The sequence below is a fragment of the Dipodomys spectabilis genome, unplaced genomic scaffold (assembly GCF_019054845.1).
Source record: "Dipodomys spectabilis isolate Male_0828 unplaced genomic scaffold, ASM1905484v1 ptg000187l, whole genome shotgun sequence".
Taxonomy (NCBI): Eukaryota; Metazoa; Chordata; class Mammalia; order Rodentia; family Heteromyidae; genus Dipodomys; species Dipodomys spectabilis.
In genome coordinates, this window is record NW_024870864.1 from 1,953,492 (window position 1) to 1,972,715 (window position 19,224).

At 39.1% G+C, this 19,224-nt stretch overlaps 1 protein-coding gene across 1 annotated transcript in view; it reads left to right on the plus strand.

Moving 5' to 3' along the window:
- The window catches only part of Nphp1 (nephrocystin 1), a 50,026-nt gene that overhangs the window by 8,573 nt on the left and 22,229 nt on the right, over positions 1–19,224 (plus strand). The window contains exons 6-12 of the mRNA XM_042695400.1: positions 1,006–1,107; positions 2,222–2,343; positions 3,444–3,486; positions 4,789–4,873; positions 7,219–7,313; positions 9,881–10,009; positions 17,378–17,452. Coding sequence (XP_042551334.1) covers positions 1,006–1,107; positions 2,222–2,343; positions 3,444–3,486; positions 4,789–4,873; positions 7,219–7,313; positions 9,881–10,009; positions 17,378–17,452 — 651 coding nt within the window. The remainder of the gene's footprint in view (positions 1–1,005; positions 1,108–2,221; positions 2,344–3,443; positions 3,487–4,788; positions 4,874–7,218; positions 7,314–9,880; positions 10,010–17,377; positions 17,453–19,224) is intronic.

Genomic DNA, 19,224 nt, shown 5'->3' on the forward strand with positions numbered 1-19,224 from the left:
ATCTGAAAACTAACCTAACTCAAAAGGAACTAGAGGTGGCTCAAGTTGTGGAGTGCCTCCCTGGCAAGTACCAGACTTCAGAATCATCTCACTATAAAGGAAGCACTTCTTTCTGTTGATTCGGATGTATAAGGGGCTTGTATCCATGCTTACTAAGTGGCCTGTGGGATTGAAAATATAAAAGTTGTGGTGTTCAAAGGATTGTGTAACTGTTTTCTGATAACTAAAAGAATAAGAAATTCTAGTGAATATATAAAATTTTGTTTCTTATGCTTCTCTTTCAATTGATTAATAATAAAAATGTGTGAGAATATTATGTAACTTTTAATTCATAGAATTTTTTTCAAATACTCTTGGAAAATGCCATCCTTATTAGATAATGCATATTCTAAGGATGGCTTTTCTTTTAAATGTCCTCAGCAGTATTTTAAGTCTTTGTTCTTCAAAGATGGACTGTGTTTTGATACACGGATTAATGTCTCACAGAACATGAATTAGGGTTCGATATATTGGGTAACTACTATTTTTGCTTCCAAATATGGTTTATTTAACCTTTGTTTAACACAGTAGATTTCTTCTTCTTCTTCTTATGCTTCTGAGTAACAATTTCTAACAGGAGATTAAAAATAAAACTTTTAATCATGAATCAAGTTGCTGGAAGGAACATGGGGCCTTGAAAATGACTATGAAAAGTGACTCATTTGCATATACTCTTTAAACATGTGCTGAGTGACCAAAAGGAACAACTTGTTTATGGTCACATAGATCCAGAGTTAGTGTTGTAGGGAAGTTTTTGATAAAAGGTAGGATAAATAATGGATGAAGAAAAACTACAAAAGCTGAGGATATAACTCTGAGATAGATCACTTACTAGCATATGTACAAGGCCTTGGAGTCAGTCCTTATATCTCCCCACCAGAAAAGAAGCATATATTTTGAAGTCACAAAGTAATACACATGACTATTGAGTTTTATTGTAAAACTTTTACTTTGTTTTTCTTTAAGAAAGGAGAAATTCTTCTTATAATTGAAAAAAAGCCAGATGGTTGGTGGATAGCTAAGAATGCCCAAGGAAATGAAGGTCTCATTCCCAGAACATACCTGGAGGTTAGTCTTTGTTGTTTATATCTTGCTGTCCTCCTACAAACCTTTTTCATTTTTAATAGGGACTATTAAGCTATATTCTCTGGTCAATTAATTGGAGAATAAAGTCACCTACTGGATCTTTTAATGATTCTAAATGGCTAAAGGGAAGCAAGGTGAAGGTATCAAAAGGCTTGAGCTAAAGGGCTCCTAGAAATTGCACAGAAAACTTCCAAATGTGTCTTCCTGTCCAGCTTACAGACTGGTTAACACTTAGCTAAAAGGCAAGCCTGGAAGCTATGATCTTTCTTTTGGCTCACTGGGTTGCAGAGGAAGAACTGGAGAGCTGGTGGTATCAACCAGCACCTTTGCTGTGGTCAGTCTACACATCCATCCTGCCAGTCTGATCATTCTCTTAGAGGAATCCTTACATGTCTGCTTACAAGGCTTTATACCTTTATATTTTTTTTATTGATTTTGCCAATCAATTTTCCCATCTTCTACAGATGAGCATACCTGTTTCCCCCTATATTTGCTAGTTCTGATTGTGAATAATCTTTCATTATTGCCAGTGTGATCCACAAATGCATCCCATTTTTTGCATATGTGCTTACTATACTACTAAGGAGGTAGAGTGCTGGTTTCATTTTCCTTTACCTTGTAATTTGCCTTTACAGTGTTTTGGTTATTTTTCCAAAGGAATCTTAAAAAATATTTTTCTTACTGATAATTTGTTGTATTATAATAACAAAGTTGTTACCCCTTAGAAATTTGCATTAGGTATTTCCTTTGCTGACGTCCTGCTGGGTAATTGTTTATTAGCTATAGTGTCAGTGTTTCCATTTGGGGATTTGGGTTTTGATAACATAATTGAAAAAGGGTTTCATCATGCCAAATTATTTTCTTCTAATGTTTTTATGTTTTTCTATTTGAGCAAATTCCACGTGGAATTTATCTTGGTTATCTTGCTGTCTACCTTTACCTTCATCATTTTCTCAAATCTCAAAGACTTATCACCCACATGTTGAAAATGTTAGTCTACTTTGTACTAACCTCCCATCTTACTTCAGTCCTAGTGTTCTTATTGGTTGATTTGTGCAGTAGTTGAAAAGTACTTCCTGTGTTCATGGTTTTCCAGCCCTGTGATAGAGAAGATCAGGAGTCTAGTGAAGAGCCCAGTGAAGAGGATAGTGAAAAAGAAAGTGAAAAGGATGTGGAAGTGGAGGACAAGACAACAGATGGAGCTGAAGTTAAGCAAAGGTACAAAGGTCTGAGAGGACATCATTGTAGCTTTAGGACACTTTTTTTTTTTTTCGGTTGGTCATGGGGCCTGAACTCTGGTCCTAAGTGCTGTCCCTCAGCTCTTCAGCTCAAGGTAAGCATTCTACCACTTGAGCCACAGTGCCACTTCCGGCTTTTTTTTGCTTATGTGGTGCTGAGGAATCGAACCCAGGGCTTCATGCCTTACCACTGAGCCACCTTCCCAGCCCCTGTTTTTTGTTTTTGTTTTTGTTTTTATTTTTTAATGCTAGCCCTGGGGTTTGAACTCAGGGCCTGGGCACTGTCCCTAAGCTTTTTCTCTCAAGGCTAGCACTTTACTCCATGGTTCCACTTCCAACTTTTTAAAAATGTTTAACTGGAGCTGGGCAGCATAGGCAGAAGAAGCTATGAAACTCTCATCTCCAATAAACTGCCAGAAAACTGGAAGTAGCACTGTGGCTCAAGTGTTAGAGCACTAGCCTTGAGCTGAACAGCTGAAGGACCAGCGCTCAGGCCCAGAGTTTAAGTCCCATGACCAAAAAAAAAAAATATTTAATTGGAAATAATCTGATGGACTTTTCTGCCTGGGCTGGCTTTGAACCACGAGTCTCAGATCTCAGCCTCCTGATTGCTAGGATTATAGAAGTAAATCACCAGTGCCTGGCTCTCTTTGCTGTTTTTAAAACAGGATCTCATTATGTTAAGGCAGACTTTAAATTGCTGATCCTTCTGCCTCAGTTTCCCAAGTGCTAGGATTATACCACCTTATGGGCAGAAAAATTTGTACTTGCTTGTTTTTACTGTTATAAAAGTACATTGTTAAATTATAAATATGTCAATAATTATAATAAATTATAAATACTAAGTCTTTTCTGAAATAGAGACAACTTACATCTTGAGAGCTTTCTCTATTATTGTTTTTCTACAGGTGACTACTACTTTAATGATGAAATTATTTTTAGTGCCTTGAGTTCTAGCTTGGCTTCTAGAGGATTTATGGGTGATTGTGTACTTTGACCTTTGATAAATGACCACAAGTGTCCCATTGAGTGGATAGCATAATCTGTCCCTGAACTCATGGTATCATTTCCTCTCACTAGAACTGATTCCCACTGGAATGCTGTTCAGAAAGCTGTCTCCGAGGTCAGTATCACCAGTCTTATTAATGGTTTGTTACCTACTTGTTCTGGTTGAGTTCAAATTCAAAACAGGATAGAGACTAGAAGACAGAATAGATGGTAAAATGTGTGCAGGGTTTGGGCTGTGCTGGTGCAGATGATGAGTCACTTGCTTCCAGCCACACTGTGCTCCACTACCACTTCTCACTAGGCCTACGCTTGTTCATAGTAGAATTAAATACTTACTCTCAGAGGCTGATGCTAAATGTCAGTTACTATCAGAAAAATTCAGGAAAGTCAGAACTATCCCGAATCCTATCATTTAAAAAATGAGCCGGGCACCAGTGGCTCACGCCTGTAATCCTAGCTACTCAGGAGGCTGAGATCTGAGGATCGAGGTTCAAAGCCAGCCCGGGCAGGAAATTCCTTGAGACAATTATCTCCAGTAAACCACTAAGAAAACTGGAAGTGGCGCTGTGGTTCAAGTGGCAGAGTGCTAGCCTTGAGCTGAAGAGATGAGGGACAGCACCCAGGCCCAGAGTCCAAGTCCCATGACCGACAAAAAAAAAAAAAAAGAAACAAAATGAGAATATTCCCTGTACCCTTTTAATAATCACTAGAACAGTTTAGTAAGTACCCTTCCTTTTTCCTCTACTGACTTGTGAGGACATTCCTGTTCACAGAGACAGACTACCTCCCAGTTCATTCTTCAGCACTATTAACTGTGGGCACATTAATTCATGTGTCAGGTGACAGTACTCTGGAGCAGGACCCAAGCGGGAACCTAGAGGTACAGGAGGTACATAAAGCAGCTACTCTAAGACACAGCTTTGCAGCCTACGTCTTTGGGATAGGCTATCCTGAGGGTACCGTCCTTGCAGAAATGAGGGTAATACTTAAAGGGAAAATGGAAAAGGAATAGGCTAGATTTGATCATCAACAGTTGAGGACTGTTTATTGAGGAACAGTGAGGGGCACAGACATTCCCAGAGGATTGGAGGTTGTACAAGGGACTTGATTTTGGGGTGGGCTTATAAAGGGCTTAACAAAGAAGCAGAGAATAAAAAATGGGCTATGGTCTCCTTGGGATCAAGGGCGATATCCTTGGCCAGGCCCAGAGGGGAAGCTGGGTGTGGGGGCTATTGTCTCCTAGGGGCCAAGGTCAGAATGACCTGCCTACTGAGCACGTGAGCACACACCTGGTGCTTTGCTTGACCCTGGGGAATAAGGCAGGATTCAGTCCTTCAATACTGAACTGTTTTCCCTGGAAAGACAAGGAAATGTGAATGAAAATAAGCAAATTAGTTTTATTTTGACTTTTCTGCAGATAAACACAGTTGATGTATTAACCACAATGGGAGCGATTCCCACAGGGTTCAGGCCTTCTACTCTTTCCAGGCTGCTGGAGGAAGGTAACACACACAATTGTAGCTAAGAAATGAAGGTTGAAGTCTTAACTTTTTTGTTATAGCCAAAACAAGAGGAGGACAAGGCTGAATCTCACCTCCCTGTCTTAGTGATGCTCATCTTTTTTTTTTTTTTTTATGATCCTGGGGTTTTGAACTCATGAGCTCATGCTTGCTAGGTAGGCACTCTGCCATTTAAGCTACTTCCAGAGCCCTTTTAAATTTAGTTATTTTTCAGTCAGGGTCTCACGTTTTACCCCAACTGCCTTGGACCATGATCTTTCAATGTATGCCTGTGTGTAGTTGGGGTTTACAGATAGGAATCACCTGTAATACCTCACTTATTATCTTTTTGTTATCTTTTTGCCTGAGCTGGACTGTAATCCTTCCTATCTGTGCTTCCTAAGGAGCAGGGATTACGAGTATAAGCCACCACACTAGTACCAACAGTTATCTTTTCTTCATCTCTATGGCTGAGAGCAAAGATCCCTGAACCTATTAAAGGCCAATCTATTTACTTCTGCTCTGGTCTGTATCTCCTGTTCTTCTTTCAAAAATGTGACTTGTGGGCTGGGAATGTGGCTCAGTGGTAGAGTGCTTGCCTTGCATGCATGAAGCCCTGGGTTCGATTCCTCAGTACTACATAAGCTGAAAAAACTGGAAGTGGCACTATGGCTTAAGTGGTAGAGTGTTAGCTTTAAGCTGAAGAGCTGAGGGACAGCACCCAGGACCATAATTCAGGCCTCACTACCGACCAAAAAAAAAAAAAAAGTGACTCCCTTCATTATCAGCTTTTTTTTGTATCTTTAGCCTCCCTTTATCAACTTCTCTTACTGATTCATTCCCCTATCAGTCTCACCCGAACACCAAATATCAGTCTTTAAGAACCTAAGCTGGGGACTCTTGGCTCGAGCCTGTAATCCTTACTACTCAAGAGGCTGAGATCTGAGGATCATGATTCAAAGCTGTCCAGAGCAGATAACTCCTTGAGGCTCTTATCTCCAATTGACTATCAAAAAAACTAGAAGTGAGGTGTGGCTCAAGTTGTAGAACACTAGCTCTGAGTGAAAAAGCGGAGTGAAAGCTAAATGTTCTGAGTTCAAACTCAAGTCCCAGAACCAGTGCAAAGAGAGGGAGGAAGGAAGGAAGGGAGGAAGGGAAGAAGCCAGGCACCAGTGGCTCACCCCTGTAATCCTAGCTACTCAGGAGGCTGAGATTTGAGGATCACAGTTTAAGCCAGCCCAGGCAGGAAAAGTCCGTGAGACTCTTATTTCCAATGAACCACGCAGAAAACCAGAGGTGGCACTGTGGCTCAAGTTGTAGACTACTAGCCTTGAGCTGAAGAGCTGAGGGACAGTGCCCAGGCCCAGAGTTCAAGCCCCATGATCAACAAAAAAAAAGAAGAAGAAGAAAGGAATGAGAAAAAAGAACCATCTCCAAACCCCAGCCCATTCTAGCCCAAACTCCTTTATCTGCCCTTTATATCATGACTTTCTACTTAGTGTTTCAATTTCCTATTTGTACTAGTATTTTGACAGCTTTGTCTACAAGCTTATTTTAAAGGAATTGAGGGTTGGTAGGGTATCTTCTATCCACCTGACCAGTGATCCATGATAGAGATAATTTGAGGTTGCCTATGCTGCAGGATTCTTCCTTGAAATGCCTGGATTATTCCCATCCTTCTCTCAGGATAAGTCTACCTTCCTGGAGATGCCCACCTTGGGAACTGTATTTCATCCCTACTCCCATTCATTTGAGCAGCCTTAGTAGATTTTACTTGTCTTCTTAGTTCTTGTCATTTCCCTCAATCCACTGGAAGCTAATGAGGGTGGAGACATCATTCCCCAATCCACTGTTGTATTTCTTGCCCCTAGCCTAGCACTTGACAAAGCAGGGACAAATTTTTTCTTGAATTAAAAAGTAATTTTATAAGAAGTATTCTTTATAAGTAAACTATGGAAGAGTAATATAAAACATTTGTATGTTAGGAAACAAAGCTAACAATTTTTGCATTATTTTCTACATTCTCTAAAAAGTGCAGTTTCCTTCATTTTTACCAGAGTATTGGAATGCATCATTATTATGAGGCATGTAATTGGCCTAAAATCTTCAAGATCTTTCTTACAGGTTTCCTAAGATGATTTTTTTCATCAGTTTGTAGCTTTATATTTTGTACTTTAAAAAAATATGATTGAGGCAGGCTATTTTGGAAATTGAATTCCTAGTGAGGAGGGTGGCATTTTGGAAGTGTTTGCTTCCTAAGTTTGTTGAATAACTTTGTAGACTTTGTAGGGGGTCGGGAGCAGGGCTGAATTTCATTCCTCTTTTGTTGGGTAAAACTATTTTTACAGGAAATCAGTTTCAAGCAAGTTACTTCTTACAACCAGAGCTCACTGCATCCCAGCTGGCCTTCAGAGATCTACTGTGGGATGCCGAAGCAGGCACCGTAAGTGCAATGACCATCCTTGAGACATTGATGAGAGTACCACTTCTCCAGGCCTCATCCTGGTACAAGTATAGAGTCCGGTGTAAATTGATAAGTGTATTTTAGAAAACAAAAAGTTATTTGATTCAATATTGTAATTTTGAAACAGTGTTATTTTCATAACTAGGGCAAAACTTGGACTGGCACCTTAACTTTATCTAGTTTCTCTTTTTCTGTTGCTCGTTTCCCATTAGATAAAAGAAATAATAGTAGGTTTCTTTCTTAATCATTCTTTCCTCCATTTCTTAATTAATGGAAAGGGGTTGATAATACTTTTGACACCAACTTGTGAAAATTCCATTATATGCGTAAAGTTGTGGAACAATCCCTGGCACATGGTAAGAACTCAGTAAATGTGCCATGGTTTGGATAAATGTTCCCCAGAGGCCTATGTCATTCTGGTTTCCAGCTAATGGCGGAAGTTTTAAGAGGCAGGGCCTAGTGGAAGGAGCTCCTTAAAGGGTAAGCCCTTAAAGGAGAGACTGAGTATACAGTCCCTTCCTCTCTTGGCCTCCCAGCTGTCATAAGTGAGCATGTCACTCTACCATGTGCTTCCCAATAATGCTTTGTGTCAGCACAGTCCCAACAGCACTGGGCCAGCTGACCATAGACTGAAACATTAAGTTGAGTTAGCTCAGATATTTCTTCTAGCAGTAGAAAGCTGACTAATACAGTGTTATTACTAATTACTGTTATTATCATCATCATCAACATCATCATTAGTAGTAGCAATAGTAATTGCCATTTTCATTAAGTAGGAATAAGTAAGTTAGGACAAATTTGTGATTAGAATTTGAAAGTAGCTTTCAAATAAGAATAAAGGATTCTTTCTGTGCCAGTATTTGAAGTAGAAAATACTCTTCATTGCTGGAGGTGTGGCTCAGCAGTAGACTACCTAGGAGTGTGAAGTCCTGAATTCAAACCTAGCACTGTCAAAAAAAAAAAAAAACAACCACAGAACCTTTCATATTTTCCTCTACTTTGTGTGTGTATAGCAGATATAAACTGCATGCACTTCACTGCTCTTATTTACCTTCTACTCTCTCTCTCATTCTTTCCATAGCCTTTAGCACAGGAGTGTGTGGTCAGGGTTGTGGCAAGACTGGTGTAAAAGTTTAGCATCCTTACTGTCAACCCCATTCTTACCTGGAGCATTCTGAGTATTAAGTGTCTCAAGTTGCAAGTCATTGAACATAGTCTATCTTGACTACTATACTATAATTTAATAAATGTCATTTAATTGCATGAACTTCTTGTACCCAAAGAAAAATATTCAGCTTTCATTTTTAAATTTAAAACATAATAAGCTGGTCTGGGAAGGTGGCTCAGTGGTAGAGCGCTTGCCTTGCATGCATGAGGCCCTGGGTTCGATTCCTCAGCACCACATATGCAAAAAAGAAAAAAGCCAGAAGTGGCACTGTAGCTCAAGTGGTAAAGCGCTAGCTTTGAGCTGAAGAGCTGAAGGACAGCGCCCAGGCCCAGAGTTCAGGCCCCATGACTGGACCCCCCCAAAAAAAAAAAAACCATAATAAGCTATTAGATATGGCCTTTTGTAGCAGTATAATTTTTTTTAGATGAAAGGGCTCATGATTATAAAGTAAAATGTAAAGTTACCTAACTGAAGTTGGACGGGGGACTTGTTTTTTTCTTACTTTTTTTTTTTTTTGTATGTTTATGTTGTACTGGGGCTTAAACCCAAGGCTTCTCACTCAGCTTTTTCATTCATGACTATTGTTCTCCTCCTTGAGCCAAACTTCTATCTAGTCCATGGTCTTAACAATAAATAGACATGATGCCAATTTATTTATTCACAAGAGTACAGATCTGTCTGTGAAACAGATCTGAAAAATCTAATCAAGCAGTCAGTAAATTTGTAAATTACCTACATAAAGAGTCAAGGAGGAATGGAGATAATTCCTTAGAATCCACACAAGAAGAGGAGTTAAGTGAGTCATATAAGTGGTCTGTGTCTTGTTGTTTTTTTGGCCAGTCCTGGAGCTTGAACTCAGGCCTGGGTACCGTCCTTGAGCTCTTTTGCTTAAGGCTAGTGCTCTACAACTTGAGCCACAGCTCCATATCTGGTTTTTTAGTGGTTAACTGGAGATAAAGAGACTCAGATTTTTTTTTCCCCTGGGCTAACTTTGAGCAGTGATCCTCAGATGTCAGCCTCCTGAGTAGCTAAGATTATAGGTTTGGGCCATTAGTGCCTGGCTTTGTGTCTTGGTTCTTGCTGTAATCATTGTCTAAACTGACACACACACATTCTATCATTAGGAATCTGGAAACTGAAACATGGTCATTTCATGATCAGGTCATGTAATCTACCTACTGTTTCTGCCTCTGCATTGTAGTTTTTAAACAGAAGCAAAAATGCAACTGTCTCAAATACAACTTTATGAAAATTTTCCTGTAATTACTGTTTTTGACTGAGTAAACAGAGTATTGGCACTTTCTCATATGTGTATGCTAGTGTAAAATGTTTACTTACCTTCTTTTTTAAGTCTTGTTGTAACTATTTTTTCCTGCAGATTAGGTCAAGGCCAAGTCGTGTTTCACTGATTGTGACCCTGTGGAGCTGTAAAATGATTCCTCTACCTGGAACAAGCATCCAGGTTCTCAGCAGGCATGTCCGCCTCTGTCTATTTGATGGTAGTAAGGTGAGCATCCTCCTGCCACATTACAAAAACACATCAGTTAATGTTAGATATTCAATATGTTCTGCATTAAGCAGATATTATCTTTTTCTAACCCTAGATATTACATAATATGTATTTTTTACATTAATATGTTTTAGTATCTTAGGTATCTTTTCTATTCTCCTTTTAAACTATCTTTGTTACCATATATAAGATAGGTTTCATGTACAGAGCATATAGTTGGGTCTACCCACTGTGGTTTTCACTTGCATTTCACTGATAATTTAGTACATGTTCACTATCTTTCTCTCTATATACACACATACATATGAATGTATTTACACATGTAATTTATCTGATAGTAAAACTATACTAGTCTGATGATACAGGGAGCCCCCTGCTTTGTTCAGTTGCTGAACATGTGATGTTTGTACATCACAAGTAACCCATCGATCAGATCCTCAAGATTTTTTTTCACCTACAGAAAGTACTCAGTGCTCAGGTAGAAATTTATAGCTGTAATTGCATATACTACAAAGCATGATTTAAAATTAGTGCCTAAGCTATCAACATAAGAATCATGAAATAGAAGAATACAGTGAACTTGAAGAAAGTAGAGAGGAAATAATAAAGGTATGAGTAGAAATTAGTTAAATAGAAAGCAAATGAACAAAAGAGAAAAAACAAAAGTTCATTTTTAAAAATATATTTTTATTGTGAAAATACTGTACAGAGGGGTTACAATTACATGGGTAAGATAATGAGCACATTTCTTATCAAGCGTTTTAGCCTCCTGCTTTGTTTCCCCTTCCCATCCCTTCGTATCCTCCCCCTTCTCCCTCCCCCCTCACCAAAGTTGTAAAGTTCGTTTTTCGACATAACAACTTGTACATCTCATTGTTGCAATGGGTCCTCCTGTATCCCTGCCTTAACAATTTAGTGAAAGCAGGGGTTGTACCATGGGGGAGGAACATACAAGGCAACAAAGATATAATCTTATAAATATGTTAGAGACAATCCCATGAAAGATCTCTCTCTCTCCCTCTTTCTTTTTTTTGTCAGTTGTGGGGCTTGAGCTCTAGGTCTGGGAACTGTCCCTGAGCAATTCAGCTCAAGGCTCATGCTCTACCACTTGAGCCATCGCGCCACTTCTAGTTTTCTGGTGGGTTTTTTTTTATTGTGATTAAGTGATTACATAATTTCCCAAATTTCACAGTATTGTGGAATAATGATGCTCATTTAAAGTCACAAGCTCATTCTAACTTTCCTGGAGCAAATTGTCTATCACGGTCTACAAAAGTTCATTTTTTGAAGAAGTTAATAAAATTGAAATATGCCTAATGAAACAGCTCAAGAAATTTTTTGGAGACAGAAGAAAATGAATTACTCATATATGACATAGAAACAGGACATTATCATGGATCCTAATGACAGTGAAAGGACAACACAGAGATATTATAACCAACTTATATCAATAAGTTTGAAAGCATTGATAATTTCCTGAAAAACCATAATTTACTGAAACAGACCATAGGAAGAAATGAATACTTCGTTAGAGAAATGAAAACTTATTGAGTGCTAGTGGTTGACACCTGTAATCCTAGCTATTCAAGAAACTGAGAGCTAAGGATCATGGCTCAAAACCAGTCAGGGCAGAAAAATTATCAAGTCTTTGATCTCCAGTTAACCAGAAAAAAAAAATCAGACTCCAGGCATGGCTCAAGTGGTAGAGCACTAGCCATGATTGAAAATGAAGAATTCAAGGCCTTCAGTTAAGCTGCTGGTACTGGCATTAGAAAAAGCAATGGAAAGAAAAAATATAAAGAAATGAAAACTTAAGGATCTTCTCAGAAAGATTAAGTCAAAGCCCAAAAGGCTTTACTAAAGATTTCCTAAAATTTAAGAAAGGGAACAACTTTAATCTCACTCAAGTTCTTCTAAAGAATAAGGAGAATCTGCTTTCATTTTATAAAGTCAGGAAAAACATGATACCAAAATATGAAGTAAGAAAAATTACAATGCCCCTTCTCTTATGGATATAGAAGTTAAGTTCTTACACAAAAGGTTGTCAAAATTAATCAAGCAATATATAAAAAAGTACAATGTATCATGACTAGTTGGATCATCTTTCAAGAACACAAGTATTCATACCTGTGCAACCAACATTTAACATTTGAAATCAATTTGGTAATTTGCTATATAGCACAAAGAAGAGAAATCATGTGGACATTTCCATACATATAGAAAAAAGCATTTGACAAATTGCCTGTTGGAGGACTGTAGTATAGTTTAGTGGCCAAGTGCCAGCCAAGTGTCATCTCCAAGATAGGAACTTGACCTAACTCGCTTTCCTTACCTGTCAGTGTAAAGATTAAGTAAAGCCCTTAGAACCATATGTGGAATGTACTTAGTGCTTCATAAGTATAACTAGATGAGAAGTGATGGTTACAACTTAGGGGATCTGAGAGCTGTGGAAAGAGGTGTAATAGGTAAGAATTAACACAATTGGGTGATAGATTGGGTATGGAGAGGGGGGCTGGGGAGGGAGAGAAAGAAAGCATTGTTGAGCATGATATGAGGGCTCAGACTTCCACATCTGCAGGATGGTGGCAACGTTCAATGGGAGAGGGAGCACTGGAACATTGGAAGAGGAACAGGCTTGGAATTGACATGGGATTGTTTTTGCTCATACTGAGTGCACTTGTAATTCCCAGAATAAGAAAAAATCTTCCAACTGCCTGCCCGCTGCCTGCCTGCCTTCTGAACTTGGAGTTTTAATAGTAATCCTCATTTTTACTCTACACAAAACACTTCCACTAATGAACCAGTAGGTGTCATCAGTGACCAAGAAGAGATGATTTTTTTTTTTTCTTTTCTGAGCCCAGGTTGTCCTCAAACCCATGATCCTCCTGCCTCAGCCTTCCTAGGGCTGGGATTATAGGCATTTATCACCAGGCTCAGCTTAGAGTTTGATTTTTAATAGCATATTAAAATAGTAGGATTTATTTTTATGTCAAAAGCCATAGAAGTTGATTTATAAAACTAATTCATGTCAGATTTCCAAATTGAGATGTTATACAGCATATTTAAAATGTTTGGTATCTAAGAATGTCTGTTTCTCCTTTATTCTAGAAGGATCTTTTCATTAGATATAGAAATCTGCTTCTTTTTTTGTTGTTGGTGGTGGTGGTCATGGGGCTTGAACTCTGGGCTTGGGTGCTGTCCGTGCACTATTCAGCTTAAGGTGAGTGCTCTACAGGTTGAGCCACAGTGCCACTTCCAGTTTTCTAGTGATTTATTGGAGATAAGAGTCTCACAGAGTTTCCTGCCCAGCTGGCTTTGAACCATGATCCTCAGACCTCAGCCTCCTGAATAGATAGTATTATAGGCGTAAGCCACCAGCGCCCTCGAAATCTGCTTCTTTTAGCTCTTGAAAGATATGTTGTCATTTCCTTCTGGCCTCTGTAGTTTTTGATGAGAAATTAATTGTCATTCAAGCTGTTTTTCCCAAAAGTGAGTGAGTGTGTGTGTGTGTGTGTGTGTGTGTGTGTGTGTGTGTGTGTGTGTGTGTGTGTAGTTTCTCAGTGCTTTCAACATGTGCTCTTTTCACTTTTCAGAAGTTTATGTTGTGCCTAGAGTGAGTTTCTTGGGTTTACCTCATTTGAGATTTGCCCAGCGTCTTAAATCTGCATGTTGAATTATCATTATTTCCAGGAGTATCCTCTTAACTTCAAACTCTGCTGTCCTCTAGGAATCTGATGGTATGAGTGTGAAAGCTTTTGCTAAAGTCTCATAGCTACCTGAAGCTCTATTCTTTGCTTGTTCTCTTCCATCTATTTTACATTAGTTATTTAAGTAGCACAATTGCTTCTTTCCCATCTTAAAGTTCACTGATTATTTTTTGTTTTTCTCTTTCAATGCTGTGTTTATCCAGGGACTGTGATGGTTGGTTTTGTTTTGTTAGTCTGGTCATTATATTTTTCAGTTATAGAATTTCTACTTGGTTATTCTTCATACTTTCTAATTTCTTTTTTTTTTTTGCAATTTTTTTATTGATTTCCTAAGACTTTATTTCTGTATGTAAATTTGTTTTAGGCACAGCGAAGTTATTGGAAGCCCTTTTTTATGGGCTGTTTTCAAATTATTGTAGGTAATCCCTCCCATCTGTTATTGTCTCAGTGTTAGTATCTATTGAATGTCTTTCTGATTCAGTTTGAGGGTTCTTAATTCTTGGTATAGTGAATGATGTTTATTGAGACCTGGACATCTTAGGTGTTATATCTTTTTTTTGGCGGGGGGGTCCGGTCGTGGGGCCTGAACTCTGGGCCTGGGTGCTGTCCCTCAGCTCTTCAGCTCAAGGCTAGCGCTCTACCACTTGAGCCACAGCACCACTTCCGGCTTTTTTCTTTTTGCTTATGTGGTGCTGAGGAATTGAACCCAGGGCCTCAAGCATGCAAGGCAAGCGCTCTACCACTGAGCCATCTTCCCAGCCCAGGTGTTATATCTTGAGTCTCTGCTTCTTATTTAAAATTCTATTTCACTCAGACCTTCACACTATGCTGGGGAGAGATGTGCTTCCTTCCTTCTGGGCACCAAGGGATGGTCAGATTGTCCACCAGGCCACCACTGATGATGCCCACTAAGCCATTCCTTGGATTCTGTCATCCCTTGCAAATCCACCTTCCTCTCTCTACTCTCAGCATTACAAATAAGATTTGTGAACATTATTTTAGTAAATTTTACATAAAAATGTAAACAGAAACTGAGCTTTAATTAATAATATACATGGTAAAGTATTTTCAGAGAAAGTCAGCAATGTTGGTAAGTTTGCAGAGATCAAAATATAAGGAGAATGGTGGGTGGATGCGTAATGATGAACAGGTACAGGGAAAGGGGTTGAGCATGTGGTGCTCACTGTGAGGTCCTCTGAACTTCCCTGGTAAGTTTCACAGTGACCATCACCTGTTTCATCCTTTTAAACCTGAATTGGTACTTGGGTGCTAGTGGCTCATACTTGTAACCCTAGCTACTCAGGAGGCAGAGATCTGACGATTTTGACTAAAAGCCAGCCTGCGCAAGAAAGTCCGTGAGACCCGTCTCTAATTAACCACCAAAAGAGCCAAAAATAGAACTGTGGCTCAAGTGTTAGAGTACCAAATTTTGGCTTATTAATTTTATTCTAAATTTTGTTTTATTCATTTTACATGACTCAATTTTTAGTGCTCTCATATTTTATAAAGTAGTCTCAAAACCTTTTATGCTTTACTTTTTCTCCTCAACACTGTGGATTTTGTTACTGGTTATTCTTTTTAGCTGCTGAATTATACTCCCATCTTTCACCACGTAGATGTGCCACAGTTTTGCTTGCCCATTCTGTTGAGGAATATGCTTCCTGCTGCAGTCTCTCAGTGAAATTGTGTGAGAAGGGCTTGAGAAGTATACTCACAGGTTTCTGGGTGCTGAAGTGTGAACATCTTCAGGTCATAGAATACCAAGTTACCTTGCAGAGGGGCTGCCTCCTCCAGTTCACACTATCTCAGGCAGTTTACACTACCTCTCAGCATCCCAGCTACCACCTGCTATTCTCTTGAATATGAAATGCAATTTGATTGTGCTTTTGTGTTTCATTTCTCGATTCCTACTGAATTTTTAGGTATCTTTATGCATCTCTAGTGCAGTTTCCTGATTGAAATCTTTCTATATTGTTTGAATCCTTAATTATTTTGTCCTTGGATTGTTTTTGTGCAGAAAGTAGCGTGATTCTGAGCCCATTATTCAGCTTCTGTCTGCACTTTGCTGTCATGTGTAGTGACATGGTTGGATTAGGTCTATAGAGCTCTCAGAGTCTATGAGTCAGGAAACTAAAATTATCCTGAGTCTGAACAACAGTAACAGAATTCTCCACACTGAAAAGATAGAGGCAGAGATAAAGTGTGTGTGTGTGGTGGGGGGGGGGGTCAATTTCTATTACAGCAAAGAACTTCTTGGATATTAGAAGTAGGAAACACCCCTTGAAAACCAAAGGAGTTTAGATCAATTTTCTTAGCTGGGTGCCTATGGCTCACACTCGTAATCCTAGCTACTCAGGAGGTCAAGATCTGAGGATCATGGTTTGAAGCCAGCTGGGGCAGAAAATTTGTGAGACTCTTATCTCCAATTAAGCACCAAAAAGAATTAGAGCTGTGACTCAAATGCAGAACACTATCCTTGAGCAAAACAGCTAAAGAACAGCCCCTAGGCCCTGAGTTCAAGCCCCAAGACCAGCATATATACTTAAAAAAAAAAGGGCTAGGAAGGTGGCTCAGTGGTAGAGCGCTTGCCTTGCATGCATGAGGCCCTGGGTCGATTCCTCAGCACCACATAAGCAAAAAGAAAAAAACTGAAAGTGGCTCTGTGGCTCAAGTGGTAGAGCACTAGCCTTGAGCTGAAGAGCTGAGGGACAGCGCCCAGGCCCAGAGATCAGGCCCCACGAATGGACCCCCCCCACAAAAAAAAAAAAAGCAGTGCTGTATAAATCACCAGATAATAATCAAAAGAGTCCAGATTGAGACTATGTAACGTTTTGGGAAATGTTAAATAAATGAGTAATATTAGTCATTGAAAGGTTTTTGTTTATGGAAACAACTTGGCTGCCCATAAAATCCTACATGCCTTCTAACAGAGGTGTACATTTAATTAAATTCGAACTAATGTGACATATTTGAGATTGCTTTTCATTGTTTCTAAAGCTTAACTCTCTTTGGAGGTGTTATGCTAAAATATTTTTATCTAAAATAAAACAATAATATATTATTGGTTCCTCTACAAGTATTTGAACTGTTTGTAGAAAGTTTGGGCTCCTTTTATTTTTTGTTTTATATAAATTATAGTGTGAGCTTTTATAAGTGGCAGGAATAATGTAATTTATTGGCTTCCAGAGCCAAGAGAAAAATATAACTATGTATCATAGCTGACTGAATCTTCCATCTTAATGACAGGGTAATGTACTATACAAAATGCTTGTCTGGGTCACATCTTTTAAAAGTCCATTTTGACCCAAAATTTTGCTTGCTTTTCCAGTAAACCCATCTCAGATAGTAAATATTTTACTTAATTTGTTGCTGGCCCACAGTCCAAGTCTGAATTCATTTAATCAGTTCTTTTGTTATTTTGTTGGTAAGTATTAAAAACTTGTTTTGCACTAAGTATTTCACAAGTTACAAGCTTCCTGTACTTGATGTGAAGAGGAAGACAGACATAAAATAAAAGGTAAGGGTTCCCCCTCTGCAGCTACCCTCCCCAGGACAGCAACCCTGGTTAACTGTTTGGGACTTGGAAATGGTGATGTTTAAAAACAAAACAAAGCAACTTTCTATGGCATGATTTCAAGTGAGAAAAATCTATTTTCAGGTTCTGAGCAATATTCACACAGTCAGAGCCACGTGGCAATCTAAAAAGCCCAAAACCTGGGCCTTTTCTCCCCAGGTAAGTACTCTCCTGAACAGTGGGATAAACATGAACTTTAAAGAGGAAGCTAGCAAAGTGTAATGCATTTAGCGACGAATTATGGGGTCAGGTTTAAACCTTTACATTCTTCAGTGTTCTTTGAAGGCGCTGATAAAAATTACTCATGTTTCTGACTCACCAAAGTTAAAATTCCTATGAATCATCGTATTCAATGGATTTCAATTTTAGGAAGTGCTCATTTGATGGAAAATGAAAAGAAGATAAAATGTAGGGAGTGAGGTATTTTTTCAGGAATTAAACCTTCCAATTGCTGATGGCAGTGATGTTTTCCTCAGATAAAATCAAAGGTGACGCCTAGGAAACTTAGTGCCTTATATTTGGGTCCTGTGGGTACTGGAATGAGGTTGGAGTTTCAGACCACTGAGTCAGTATTACATAGCTGCTAGTGAATCAAAGACACCTTTATGTTCTTTTTATAATATTGTCTGTGGTTGACTATAGTTTTTCTTGACCTCCAAGATTTCATTACTTCAGTATTTACTTCCTTCCCACAACTAACATCCTCATGTACTACACCCTAAAAACCCTTAATTACTCTTCCTCTAAGTGCATCAAAAGATTGCAGAGCAAGATAGAAGTTCAGTGAGAGGGCACAGGGGGTGGGAGACCCAGCCACACATGGGCTGTGTGAGCAGTATTCACACAGTCAGAGCATAGCTCCTGAACACCTTCCCTCAAAGACAAACACTGTTGATGGCCTACTGCTGTACCTGTGTTTATGGGAAGTGTTGAGGCTAGAATTTTAATATTTTCCCAGGATATTAAAGATGAGTTGTTGGGAGGGAAAAATAATAAATATATGTTAAATGTTGTATGAAATCAAGCTTGTTACAAGCCAGACTTCCTTGCCAGGTTCACAAGGCTTTCAGTGTTAGTAGTGGAGAAACACATCATGAATAGGTAGTAGAGAAACACATGAATAGGAACATCCTCCATTTGTGGAGCTCTGGTCTTGTGCCAGGTAGGCCCTTATATGCACCATTGTATTTAATCCTTAGAGCATCCTTGTGGGCTAGGCATTGATAGGTATAACTCAGGTAGAATGGAATGGTTATGGAGCTCCAAGGGCATTGGAAGCTTAGAAGAGGGTAAAATTCACTCTGGTCCTTATGCTTAGGAAGTGTCCTATAGAGGAGTAACAACCTTGAAGAATGGGTGTGTTTTCTAGGCAGGAAAGGGAGAAGCAATTATTGAGGAAGAAGGAATGGGATGAGCATAAGGAAAGAAATCTTATTAGCAAGGCAGGCATCAGGGCAGTTAAGCAAATGCATTGTTCATTCCTAAATTTTAGTTTTGTTTGCAAACAACAAATGTAACTGTCTTATAATGTAGGCAAACTTGGGTTTTTTTGGTTTGTTTTGTTTTGTCGGTCATGGGACTTTAACTCTGGGCTTGGGTACTATCCCTGTGCTCTTCAGCTCAAGGCGAGTGCTCTACCACTTGAGCCACAGCACCACTTCCAGTTTTCTAGTGATTAATTGGAGATAAGAGTCTCACGGACTTTTTTTGCCCAGGCTGTCTTTGAACCATGATCCTCAAATCTCAGCCCCCTCAGTAGCTAGGATTACAGGCATGAGCCACCGGCACCCGGCAGGCAAACTTGTTTTGTAGCACTACTGGGGACTTACAATACCTTTGCTATTAGCTGTTACTCAGAGAAGTTACATGTTTCTACTTCAAATCATTGGTCAGATGAATCTAATCCATCTGTGTTTTATTTTCTTTAAAAG